Here is a 14,514-nt window from a genome sequence, read left to right on the forward strand (position 1 = left end):
GAAAGAAAATGAGCAAACAATTGCAGACTTTGAAGACATCAGACAACAAATAATCATTCACTTAAGCACTATTAAAACTCTTATAAGGCAGTATTTTTCACCCCCTGATGAAATGCAAGAATGGATTCGAGACCCCTTCACATTTGTATGTTTTATTTTATTCCCATTATTATACTATAACTATAGTTTTATCTATCTATACAAGGGTACGCCAGTTACATACACATTTCCAGGGTGTACGTGAAGCATAAAAGGTTGAGAACCACTGTCTTATACAAAGGGATAATCACCTCCTTTTCCCCACTAGCAAAATTCCTGTACTAACTACATCTAGTGTATACTACACACTAGATGTTCTTTTCCAAGATTCAACATGTATTTTAATATATATTAATTTATTAATATATGATAATAAATAACTTATTTATTATCATTATAATTCTTGCATTATAATTAAAAGATTATAGCAATTTTCGTATATCATTTGAAAATAAACCAGTCATTTTGGTTATGATTTTAGAGTTTTTGATGGAAATGATGTATAATTATGGTTCTTGAAATATCTTTGGCGAAGGTAAAGAAAGTCTGCACGAGAACGACGAGAAATGTCGGATAACTTACACGGAAAATTAGTTTCCTGATACGGCACTCTAGCGTTGCTTACTCGGTAAACAGATGGTACGTGTTATCTGTCTGGAGCAAAGTCGAGAACAATATATTGATTGACAGGTAGGCGTGGCAAACAATGTGCTGATTGGTGTGTGAACACAACACGCGATAACATCGGTTTAGTATCACTTTAGCAGCACTAATGGTAACTTGTCCTAATGGCACATGCCCTGACCTTTTTTTCACCTATACGAAATACTGTAATGGTGAAAAAAAGGTCAGGTTACCTCGACTTTAATTCCATGGGAGCTTGAACCCCTCCCGAAATGGAGGGGGTAACATAACCTTTTTTCTTTAGAATCAGTCATATTTAGAAATACATTCATAAAAAAATAAATTTTTTTATGACTGTATTTTTATTTTCTTGTTCAATAATATGCTCTAATGGTGAAAAAAGGTCAGGTTACTTCCACTTGGTTACAGCCACTTTTTAGGTTTTTTAGATATTCCTGTCAAAAAATAGAAATGCACACATTATTATATTTTACGGCATGAATTATATTGATTATCAACTATTTTCAATATTTTACTTATAATAGACTATCAACTGTTTTCATTTTTTTTAGCAATAATAGACTATCAGATCACTTTCCTTCAGTATTCAGTAACCACAGAGGCAACACCTACTTGCACATTTTATTGCCAGAATTGCTACTGGGCAACTTTTACTGCTTTCCCAAGATACTGTGCTTATTCACCTATTATTTTACGATAATTTAAACATAAACAAACAAATTATCATTTTTTAATGACCTAACATTTTTCATATGTCATATCTTTAAAGTTTCAGAAGGTGTGTAGGTGTGCAGCCTACAAATAATGTCTTTAAGCAAAAATGGTTACTATTACCATTATTTATTATTTTTTCATTCATTTATTCATTATTTATTATTATATTATATTACTATAATAATTCATTAAATTTCATCTATGTTAATACTCACTGGTTTCACTTCAGTTTAGTGTCTAATAATATGCCTTTTGTTCTTAGTTTAATTACAGAGTTATGAATCATATTCCTGTGTGGAATGCAGCTATCAGAAAACTTCTACATAACAGTACATAACATTATGCTGTACATAAGTCATACATGATTACTCACCACTCTATCATGAGGTCATCCATAACTAAACCTTTGAAAATCCCACTTAGAATTGGGCACAAGCAAATTTAGTAAGACTGAATTTTTTTTTTTTGCATGTTGTCCCAGCACCTCCCTACAGCTTCTTTTCACCGAGAGGATTGTGCTGGACATTTTTTTTATTTTTTTATTTTTTCCCGAGCACAGATTTTCTCTTATAGGCCAGACTTTTCTCTTGTAGTGTGAGGGCCCAGCCCCACTGTCCCACTCACACAGGAAACAGCAGTACTTTGTGTATCCCGACTGCATGCCCAGCAGTATTGAAATCATCTTCAGGTCTCCACAGATCTACTATTGGTGGTCTTTGTACTTCATTGCTTCCAGAATTAATTTCATATTCTCATATGTCTCCATGTGGACATTCATTTTTTTTTTTTTTTTTTTTCATTTATTGAGTAAAGCAGTCAGTATGGCCTAGAGGAATTGAAGGAAGAGCATTGCCATTGTGGAGCAAAACAGCTTTTAAACTTAGCTTTGATGAGTCTATGAATAGCCTCCAGTTCCTCCACATTCAAACCATTGACATCACAGCAGGCAACAAGGTTGTTTTCACTTTTAAAATATGGAGTCAAAGCATTCTGCCTGCTTCTGTACATGGACACCTTGACATTTGGTTGCTGGGATCAAGGCACTGTTGGAGCCTTGATCCCAGAAGCTTTGTTTATCTTTTGATAGATCACTTAGTTCACCTTGAATGATTCTGTAACTCACTTGGCAATTCGGGTTTTGGCACAAAATCAGGATCCTGTGATGAAGGCCTAGGTTGGCCGTCATTCCTCACACTGTCCCCATCTTCATCAGACTCCAAAGTGTACTCTTCTGGAGGGTGAGGTACAGGCAGACCATCCCCATGTGCCACTGGTCAGATAACTGAAGGAATGTTGGGGTATTCCACAGTCCACTTCCTTTTTTTTTTTTTTTTGATATGCCATGCTGAAGAGAAGGCACCATGCAGAAATAAGTCATTTACATGATTTGAAGGCTCCCTCCAAATCATTGGGATGGCAAAAGGCATTGAAAGTCCTTTGTTATTCAAGCATTCACGGAGATTTACAGCTCATGTTGCAGCAAATATGAGGTGGCCAGGGTTTGTCTTCATCCCCTACCTTACAGTCAAAATAATGGTAGTAGGCTGTCTTTGCAAGCCGAGTCATTTGGCATTTCTGAGTGGAAAATGTCACATCACCACACACAACAAAAATTGTTAACACATTTACGTGGCATCCTGGCTTTTTATGTAATTTTTGTCCATAAACCTGAAAAAAAAAAAAAAAAAAAAAGAAATGAACACCACTCATAATATCACTTGCAAATGATACACAGAAATACAAATACATAGAAATACAAAAAAAAAAAAAAAAACATGGTGTATCGGTTCCTGTTTCAGTGTTGCTGTTCTCAAGACTCCAAAATTCCCTAGTATTCACCAATATTCCCCTAAATCATGAGGCACTATATCGTGGAACCAAGAGCTGATTAAGTTTTAAATGTTATACAGGCATACCTCGAATAACGAATAGGATGCGTTCCACGAAATTACTTCGTTAAGCGAAACTTCGTTTTCAGAGGTAAAAATACTATGGCCAGAATAGGGATACGTTCCTACGTAAAGAAAATGAAAAGCTTTTTTTTCGAACAAAGAAAAGTTTTATTAAATAAACAGTCAACTTACATACAAAGTGAAACCACATTTTAAAATACGAGTCTAAAGTTGATTGTTTATGCTCTTTTTCTCTTTCATTTAACAATTGCCTATACGGAGTTATTGCATTTAACACAGATCGCTTAACAATAACACTTCTTCCTAAATCGGGATCATTTTCACTAAAAAAAATTTAAAATGTTTTCAATGTCATTTAAGCACCTTTTTAAATCTTTGGTTGTTAACACTTTTTCGGCAGGAACTTCTTTAACTTCGTCATCATTATCTTTGTATTCGTTGCTAACAAGGTTTTCTAAATCTTCCACTGAAAAACCATCATCTTCTGCATTCAATAAATTTCTAACATCCTCTTCATCGACATTTTCGAAACCTATTGATTGAGCCATCTGGATAACTTCATTTCTAATTTCTTGGATGATGTTATTTTCTTCTTCTAGTACAACTTCTGGCCATATTTTGCGCCAAACTCGATTTAAGCATTTCTTAGTGACTTCTTCCAAGAACTATCAATGTTTTCAATTGCGTTTTTAATGGTGTAGTTTTTCCAAAAAGTTTTAACTGTCATTTCCTCTTTATCCTCTAGTTCAGTTAAATTGCTTAATGTTCGATGCAGATAATACGCTTTAAATGATGCTATTACTCCCTGATCCAATGGTTGAATCAGGGAAGTTGTGTTTGCTGGAAGAAACACAACTTTGACAGGAATGCATGTGTCCAACGTGTTAAGATCAGTAGGATGTCCCGGAGCAACAACAAAAGAGCTTTTTCTTCAAAGTTGTTTTTTTTGACAATACCGTTTTACTTCAGGACAAAAGTGGTTAACAAACCAATCAGTAAATAACTCCTTGGTAACCCACGCTTTTCTATTTGCTTTCCTTATTACAGGTAAATTCATTTTTATGTTACCTTTTAATGCCCTTGGATTTTCTGAATGGTAAACTAATAACAATTTTAATTTATAATCGCCAGAAGCATTTGATCCAAAGAGTAAGGTTAAACGGTCTCTGGCTGCTTTGAACCCAGCAGCTGATTTTTCTTCAATAGAAATGAAGCTTTTTGTTGGTAGCCATTTCCAGAACAAACCGCTTTCATCAACAGTGAACACCAAATTTGGAAAATTTTCACGTTCAATTGTTTCCTTTAGTTTTTTTGGAAACTTATTTGCAGCTTCTCCTGTTAATTTTACACTATGAATCCTGGCCCGTTTTTTAAATTTCTCGAACCAACCACGAGAAGCCCCAAAGGTTTCCGTAATTTCTTCAGTTTGTTTAGATTTGAGGTGATTAAACTGGAATATTTTTTTTTTTATGTTAAATGGGGCTTGAAATTGCCGAGTTCGTTATATCGAAGCTTCGTTATCAGAGGTTACGTTAAGCGAGGTATGCCTGTATTTGTTTTTCTCATGCTGAAATTAAGAATTGACTATTTTCAAGCCACAAACATTTTTGGTGTTGGCCAGTGAATTAAAAATCAATTCAAAATGAAGCTTTAGCCATTGAGTGGTTTTGATAAAACATAGCATATGAAGTTCTGAATGCTAAATTACTGGCAAGCCAATGCAGTGCTTAACATATTAAATTTCCAACATGCGATATAGTAATGCATCCTAGGAGTTGATATCACTGTAAAGTCTGTTGAAAGTCTTATGTCGAGGCTCTTTGTTTTTTAATACACAATTCCAGTTTTGTATAGAGAACAACCTGGAAAAAGTTGTCCACTACTTTCTTCCTTAGGGCATCTTTTAAATAGTTAATCTTAATTCTTTTTTCACCTTCTATGAGTTCATTTTTTTAATTATGGATTTAGAGGTGTGTACTGCAGCAATAGGCTATTGCTAAATAATTTAATAATTCTTAATACATATAAATAATTTGATATCTTTTTTTCTGAAAGAGATTTTTCCTTTGATAGGTGGAACTGCTGTTGGTACAGGGTTGAATACAAGAATAGGGTTTGCAGAAAAGGTTGCAGAAAGAATTTCAGGAATAACAGGTATAATCTGCATATTTTTAATACACTAATTATTTTTGAGACTTTGACTATTGGGCAATTAATTATGCCATTAGATTAATGAAGATTAGAGTTGTACTTGGTAAGGTGTAATTTGCTACCTAAGCACCAAAATAACCTGTCGATGACATTAAAATAAAATCATAACAAACTAAAGTGACACTCACCTCTAGCAGTACAAATGCATGGCTCTCTTCCCAAGGAGAGATGCATAAGAAAAAGTGCCATATCCACTGTCAGTGAAATAAAAGTTGATGTTTTATTTTAATTAATTGCTAGGTTATCTTGGTACTCACATAGCAGAGTCATGCCTTGCCATGTATGACCCTAAATGTTGCTTTAATTTCTTGACATAATTAGTGTTCTTTTTTCTACAGTATCTCAGAGACATAACTGTGTTTTTCTTCTAGTAACATTTAAAATATTAGTTTTTAATTTTAACCTCAATATTTTTATCAATGGAATCTATCTACAGTATGAGTTTTAAAATCAAACAAAAATTAAAAATGGGAATAAAGGAGCATGTTAAAGCCGTGAAAGGGGAAAAAAAGTGATGGTGAATTATTTGTATTTTAAATTTATTATGAAACAAGATACTAATTTGGCAAATAAAATGTTAATATCTTGAACACGTTAACTAGATGAATGGGAAACTAAAAGAAGCAATATATATATATTAATAACATATTAATGAGTCTTCTAAAATAGCAAATGTAGGAAGGTCAGAAACATAATATTGTAAATAAATGGTTAAAATTTGTATTGTATAATGTTATATCATCTCATTTCAAGTAATATCGTGCAGTCCTGTGAAATGGATACATTTTAGTTTTATTGCTAGTTTTTATTGTGAAAATGTCCAAACAGAATTTTTCTAGAAACAAAAATGTAAGAAAATGAAGTACAGGTGAAAATTATATTATCAACATTAACTGCTCTTTTCAAGCTAAAACTATTATGTAATTGATGAACTGTATTGCCTTTTTCTATCTAGAAATTAAATAAATTATCTTTATTGCTGCTAAGTAAGGTACAAGTAATAGAAACAATAATACTCATCACGGCTACATGGCTAGGAGTTTTTCATTAATATTATGCACACTGTTGCACTGTGTTAAATACATTAATTTTTCAACATTATGTTGTAACACCAGGAAAGACATCGTAACACGTTATCTTTGCATTTTATTTATTTATTTTTTAAATTTCACTCCAATTTATGTTCCATTATTCCAATTTATTTGCTAGATTTTAAGTATATACTGATTTTTTTAATCTTATTCCTAAGTTTTATATGCTCATTCAAACCATATGCACTCTGTATATGTGGTATTTTAGGTTATCCAGATGTTTGCTCCTTTCCTTATTCTGTCAATATTTTGTTTACAGCTTGATTATAAATGAATATAGGAAACTGTTTCCTTTGAGAGGATATGCTTTTTTTGTTAGTTCTCTATATTCTCTTAATTGCAGATATGTTATGCCATACAAAGAGGGGGAGTCTAATTATCCCTTGCCTTAATATTGATGCAATTGGAGAGGTAATTAAGATGTCTTCTGAATCTGTAGTTTTTTTAATAAACATTTAATTGAATGTCTTTATCAGCTCTTGTTAGCATTCTCTGGAAATGGATCGTTTCATTTTGTTTTGCTTATTGTGAAACATTGTTATCTGAAATGTTTTAAACTTTATCATTGTGTTAATAGATTAATCTTTGAATATATACCCTGTATTTTAATAAAAGCTTATACCTTTAGGGATGTAATTGATTCCTTTTCTTTTTTTATATGTATATTATAATATTCATTTTATAATAAATTATAATGACCGGGCTAGCCGGGTGGGTAAAGTGCCTGCCTGGCAACCCAAAGGTCGCAGGTTTGAATCCCACCTCGGGCATGGATCAGAGTACTGCAAAAACCTTGGGAGGTGCATTATAGCCACAGAAGCCAATGCGCCAATAACTAACAAAAAAAATATATATATAAATAATAATAATAAATTATTTAATAATAACATATACGAGTTATTTCAATATTATTTATTTAAAATTTTTTCCATGTTCATAAGAGCACAAAACGATATGGGTTGTAAAGAGCATGATTTCCTTCTTGAAACTGTATCTTCATGAATGGTTGTGCCCCTCTCTCTGATCAGTAATGGCATGGCATATTCCCCCTAGAAACAGGCAAAAACCTAAATTAGCTTTGTTGGAAAAATCATATTAAATTTATTGATAGAATGTTTCCTAGATCCTCTCTCACTACCTCCCTGCAGTTAATTAATGAATTTCAAATAATCCCTCTTTGCTAAGTGAATCTATCTATAGAAAGAAATTAAGGTTATTCTGTAGAAGAAATATTAGAAGTATTACTCTCTTTTTGTGCATTTTCTGGGTGTTAATATAATGCAGATGTCTCGTTTTGTTTTCTCTCAAATGTTATTATTTAGTATTGTAGCCTGCCTAATTTTTTTTTTTCAATGTGTGATTGAGCCATGTGTACATATATTGTAGTTGTTTTATTTCTATGTTGTAAGCCCTTCTGATCTTGTGCTGTCTAGGACATACGAGTTCGAAGTATCCTGCGTACTTTTTCTTATAAACTGATATTTATTTATTTAGTCAGATACCAATGGATATTGTATATGCCCAATTTAGTAAGAAGATGGTATCTGCTACCCTACTGGAGTTTTCATGCACAGCAATGTCTAGAGTGTACTGAGAATGGTCCAGTAACTAGAAAACATGATTACAGTCCTGTGGCCAGAGAAGACAGTTCATTGATGTGAGCAGCCAATTGAGGGTAAAAAGAGCCATGCAATCTTACAGATTGGGCCACAGTCAGTCAAATGACAACACAATATAACAGTTCTATGCAAAGAGTTATAGTGGAACAAACATGTCAGACTATCATAGATGAGGTTTAGTGGGACACAGCCTTGTCTGATTTCACTCTTGTCAACTAAAATCAAGAAGCAATGGATATACTGGTTGCATGAACATCGGCCTTTTACATTTGAGGAGTGGAAAATAGTTGTCTGGTCACAAATTCCAGTTCCGGTGGTTTCATGCTGATGGAAAGATTAGGGTGTGGCGGCTGCAGCAGCTTTAATAAGTGGTTCATTACAAGTGTTAGCATTGCAGACTGTTGATGAGCATGTGATGGTGTGGGTGTTTATACAGCATATATTAGATTCCCTGATACTGATGAATCAACATCTTAATGCCGAAGCCTACTTGAATATTGTTTGTCAGCTAGGTGCAATCTTTTATGGTATTTTCAAGTAGGAAGACACATCACAAGGCATGTATCAGAAATGGTTCCAGGAGCACGAGAGTGACTTAACTAGACTTCATTGGCCTGCTCGTTCACTGGTTCTTACCCGCATTTGAGCTGTGGAATAAAACAAAATTAACTGCTCATGGCAAGGGCCTGCTGCTGTCCAATCTGAAAAAATTGTGAGATGTGACCGAGTCTGCACAGAGACCATGAAATGCTTTTGGGATTGTGTGAAATCTATGTCCTAATGATTTGAGGCTGGGATAAAGGAGGTGCTGCTCGCTATTAAGTCTGTGTAACTAATAAACTGGCCACTCTTGTATTTACTATTACAGGAGATTATTAATTATCAATTATTAATTACTGCATTAATAGTAAACTATTAAATTTTTCAAAATATTTGCCAAGCTTGAAAAAGCATAATTATTGTAACATCACAAGGACAAACTATAGTCATTGTGATGTTACAATAATTGACTATATGACTATAACATCATAATAAGATGGAATTTATATTGTGTTACAAACTTCTCTTGATGCTGTACAGCTCTTATGTTATGAAAAGAGCAATTGGTTATCCAGTTTTCCCTCTGATCACTCACTGAGGGTGACGATAGATGGCTCTGTCTTCTAACTTCTCCACTTGGGGAGTCCCCCAAGGTTGAGTTTTTCCCCATTCTTTTCCTCTTGTATATTAATGACCTTCTTCTTGCCTGGAAATCCTATCCATAGTTTTGCCGATGATAGCACATTGCATTTCACTTTCCATTTTGAGAAACCTTGCCCTGCTCAATCAGTTCAACTTCTTGAATGTCCGCTACCAATTCCTTAAATGTCTATCTCCAGGTAATTCTCCAGTGGAGCAAAGACAACTTAGTTGATTTCAATCCTTTTGAACTCAGTCTTTTCTTATATCTCACAAAAAGGATTCTTCTGCTCCTGTGTGCTTACCTTTGGTGACACTCCGATTTCTAGGCAAAATATCTCTTTTGGGGATTACCCTGACTTCTAATCTCTCTTGGCACAAGCACATTACAAATATTGCTTCCACTGTATCTAAAAAACTTGGTTTTCTCTTTCGCTGTTGGTGTTACTTTTCTTCCAAACAGCTGTTCACTCTGTACAAATTGCAAATCTGCCCTACCATTGAATATTGTTCCCATATCTGGGGCGGTGCCCCCAAAACCTCTCTCAGGCTTCTAGATTCCATTCAGAAGAGGGCAGTTAGGTTAATTAATGACTCATCTTTAACAGAGTCTCTCCACTTGCTGTCTCATAGGCTTACTGTTTCTGTTGCATGCCTTTTCTACAGATACTTCCATGGGCAGTGTTCTTCTGAATTGGCTTCTATAATTCCCACTCTCTCTTTCAAAACAGTCTGAACACATGCTGCCGCCAGCCAACATCTATTTACTGTCCAACTTCAAACTCACAGAACCAACTTTTCATCTTTCTCGTTTATTCATTCAACTGCCGTTTTCTGGAACAACCTTCCTTCATACATATTTCCTGAAAATTACAGTCTACAGAAGTTCAAGTCTAATGTCAACAAATATCTTCTTTCATCTTCTCAACCTCCAACCCAAGCAATAAAAAAAAAAAAAAAAAAAAAACAATAACAACAATTCCATTCATTCTGAAAACAAAGGATTTGGCTGCCAGGTGACTTTAATTTCACTCTTTTCTTTCTTTTGTCTTTTACTCAGTCATATTAAATTTGGGATATTTTTTTTATTTCCCTGTAATAGATGCATTATTTTGAATGAATATATTTAATAAACATGTTCTAATATAATGTTTCTTTTAAAGGACTTCCATTTGAAACAGCACCAAATAAATTTGAAGCTCTTGCAGCACATGATGCCATGGCAGAGGTTTCTGGTGCATTAAACGTGATCGCTTGTAGCATAATGAAAATAGGTAATGATATAAGGTTTCTTGGATCAGGACCTCGCTGTGGATTGGGAGAGTTAATTCTTCCAGAAAATGAACCTGGAAGTAGTATAATGCCAGGTAAGACCTGTGAGAGATTAACAGAAAAAGATAAGTTACAAGTAGACTTGTTCATATTAAATATGAACATAATATTAAAGCAACAAGCATTCAAGGAGAGGAAAAGTCACAATACACTTGCACACTTGCTGTATTTTAATAAACAGGAGAAAAATCCATCAGTAATTTATTGAGTATGGTATCAGAATATGAAACACAAAAGTTTCATATTCTGATATAGAAACAGTCTATATCATACAGTTAATTTTTTATAGTCACATTCACACTGTCACTAATTTCTCACTCTTAGAATTGCCTTTAGAATTAGTTTAGCACCACTGGTTTTATAACCAGACAGAGCACGTCTCTCTCTCTCTCTCTCTCTCTCTCTTACTTAATAAAGTATTGAGATTATTGATTAACCATTAAATAATTTTTTAAAAAATGAGTGAATTTGAACTGCTGGTTCGGACAAGTAACACTGACATATAGGGCTTACGGAAACATGGTGCCACTGGATGATGAGTTTCGGTATGGTATGTATAATGAATTTAGGAAGGATAGGGAAGATAGAAGGGATGGTGGGGTCATGCTTCTTATCAAAAGCAGCCTGAAAGCTTTCCCGGATTCAGACATTTTGTATGCTAGTATAGAATCTATACAGTGTGAGAAAGTTGGGAGCAGAGGTATAATGAGTGGGAGTAATCTACAGGCCAGGTGATTGTGAAGATTATTATGAGAGCCTCTACATGCAAATGGAATGGGCAAGTAAGCATTGTCTTATGGGTGATTTTAATTTGTCTCTAAATGATTGGAGCAAATGGGAAGTAAACTCAAAATGGGGGACAAAATTTTTAAATCAATTATATGATTGCTATTTGTATCAACATGTCAGGGAAAATACTAGGTAAAAGAATATTCTAGACCTCATCACCCACAAACCAGATGACATAATAGGGCTGACAGTACAGGAACCAGTAGCAGGAAGTGATCTCGGAGTTCTACAGTGGATGATGAAGAGAGAGAGGTAGTAGTAGTTAATGGCAAAGAAATGGGTTATAATTTCAGGAAAGGGGATTACAATGGCTTAAGGTGCTACGTAGCCTCTATTAACTGGGTAGAAATTGCACAGAGAGTGAATACAATTGAATTATGGTATACTTTTAAAACATTAATCACAGAAGCCTTGAATGCTTATATATCATTAAAAAAAATACTCCACGAAGAAGATTCCAAGTTGGATGAACGATAAGTTGCCAGATTACTTGAGCAGAAAAAGATGGCATGGAAAAGTTACAGATCAATAAAAAAGTACTGAAGCCTATAACAGCTACAAATTGATCTGTAAAAGTGCCACAGAAAAGGTTAGGCTGGCAAAGGCAGATTATGAGAAATCACTGACAAAGCAAGCAAAGAGTGGGGATAAGGAATTCTTCACATATATAAATGAAAAAAAGAGAAGGACAAACCAGATTAAACTCTGTTGTAATGGATGTGGGATAGCATTAGATACCCCCATCTGAAGTTGCAGATGAACTCAACAGTTATGAAGAAAGGCTGAAGTTTTGCAGATTACAGTTGTCTGGAGACTAGGCACCTGCGAGGTGATCTGATTGAGGTGTATAAAGCCTTGAATGGTCTGAGCATGCACACTGCTGATGGGATTCTTCCTCTTGCTCGGAATAATCACTTGTGAGGGTATAATTTAAATTGAGGAAAGACAGTTGGAGAATTGATGTGCAGAAGTTTGCCTTTAGCCAGGGGGTAGTTGATTGGTGGAACAGACTTCCATCTTTTGTTGTGGAAGTTGATAGCCTAAATAAATTTAAGACTGAGCTGGACAGGTATTTGGAATGAACGGAAGGGTGAAATGGGAGTGGTGTTTTTTTTTTTTTTTTTTTTTTGGCTGATGCTGCATAATCTTGCTTTCTTGCATCGTATGCCTCTGCTAATGTTACTTTGCATCAATATTTACAGAAATTATGTAAATATTGATGTCAATGAGAGATTATGGGAATGAAAATGAAAAAAAAATGTAATTAATGATGTTGAAATTTCACATATTTATTTAATGAAAAAACTTTTGAGTGTGTTGGCTCAAAAGTTCAAAACCAGACAAACCAACACACTCAAAAGTTTTTTTTTTTTTTCAGTAAGGCTCCTGGGGTTGGTGGCATATACCCTATAATCTTAAGGGAGGCAGCCAGTGAGTGAATTGAACCATCCCGAGATCAGCAATGCTCTCATCACTAGGCTTGGGAGTGATTCCGTTGGATTGGAAAAATGCCAGTGTATCTGTAACGCATAAGGGCAATTCTAAGAGTGAAAAATTACCATCCGGTCAGTCTAACTTCAGTAGTAGGGAAAATCGTGGAGACAATGATCATGGGTGGAATTCAGAATCATTCAGATAGAAATGGAATCCTGAAGGATACTCAGCATGGTTTTGTAAAGGGAAAATAATGTTTAACTAATCTGGTTAGCTATTTTGACTGGGTTTATCAAGAACTGGATTTAGGGAATAATTTCGACATTGTTTATTTGGATTTCAGCAAAGCTTTTGACTCAGTCCCATACGAGTGGTTACTTTATAAGCTGGATCAGGTTGGAATCACAGGGAAAATCCTTAGATGGATAGCTGGGTGGCTTCAGGGCAGGAGGTTGTGATAAATGGTTATTCCTCAGATTGGGTTGATGTAAGAAGTGGGGTTCCCCAAGGATCAGTATTGGGACCACTGTTGTTCTTGATTTTCATAAATGACATAGATGAAGGGATAGAGGGCATGATGTCTAAATTTGTGGATAATGTAGAGTAGTTAATGATCACCCCCAAGCAGAGCTTCTTCGGAGTGACCCAGATAGACTTCAGGAATGGTCAGAAAAATGGCAGCTATGCTTTAATCTAGCAAAGTGTAAGGTATTGCACCTGGGGAACAGTAACCCCAAAATAACTTATACGCTTGGCAGAGTTGAAGTAAAGCTGGTGGAGGAGGAAAGGGACTTGGGTATTAGATACAGTCAGACATGAAGTTCTCTGAGCATTGTAGACCCATGATGGCTTATCAATATTTTATCGAAAAATTGATAGTAGAGATAAGGGTGTCATAATCCCTTTATATAAGGCTGTTGTTAGACAACACTTGGAATACAGTCTTCAAGTATGGAGACTGCACCTAAAGAAAGACATTGTGCTTCTTGAAAGGGTCTTTGGACCCTTTCAAGAAAACTTGCCTGGTGAGAACGGCAAAAGGTGTCCATATGAGGAAAGACTTTGAATGTGTGGGTTGGAGACATGATTGAGGTGTTTAAGGCTCTGAGAGGCATAAGTAAAAGGAATGAGGATTAAATTTTCACTGTTATAAATGATTCTAGAACTAGGGACCATAGTTTCAAGCTATGGGAGGGGGAGATGTTTAGACTGGATTGAAGGAAGATTTATTTTAGCCAGTGAGTTATAAATTACCTACATGGGTGGTAGAGGCTGACAGTTTGGGGAAATTTAAAGGTCAGCTGGATAATTATACCTACGGGAGGAGGGAAAAAATGCATAGGTTGTCTGTTTCCTTTTCTCTTATTAATTATTATTATTATTATTTTATTTTTATTTTTTTTTGGCTGGTGCAGCATAAGCCATAGGCTTCCTTACACCATGTGGCCATTGCTAATACTAATAATTCTGAAATTTTTACTAGTGAAATTTAGAGATTCTTAGCTAATTTTATAAAAAAAAAAAAAATGAAGTGAAAAAATTTTGAAT

General features: G+C 34.8%; 1 protein-coding gene across 1 annotated transcript in view; it reads left to right on the forward strand.

Annotated features, from left to right (window-relative positions):
* Nucleotides 1-14,514, forward strand: part of LOC150084821 (fumarate hydratase, mitochondrial-like) — a 135,179-nt gene that overhangs the window by 98,500 nt on the left and 22,165 nt on the right. The window contains exons 7-8 of the mRNA XM_090376627.1: nt 5,385-5,465; nt 10,575-10,778. Of these exons, the coding sequence (XP_090232753.1) occupies nt 5,385-5,465; nt 10,575-10,778 (285 nt within the window). The remainder of the gene's footprint in view (nt 1-5,384; nt 5,466-10,574; nt 10,779-14,514) is intronic.

The sequence above is a fragment of the Mastigoproctus giganteus genome, chromosome 6 (genome assembly GCF_048544385.1).
Source record: "Mastigoproctus giganteus isolate SK-2022 chromosome 6, ASM4854438v1, whole genome shotgun sequence".
Classification (NCBI taxonomy): Eukaryota; Metazoa; Arthropoda; class Arachnida; order Uropygi; family Thelyphonidae; genus Mastigoproctus; species Mastigoproctus giganteus.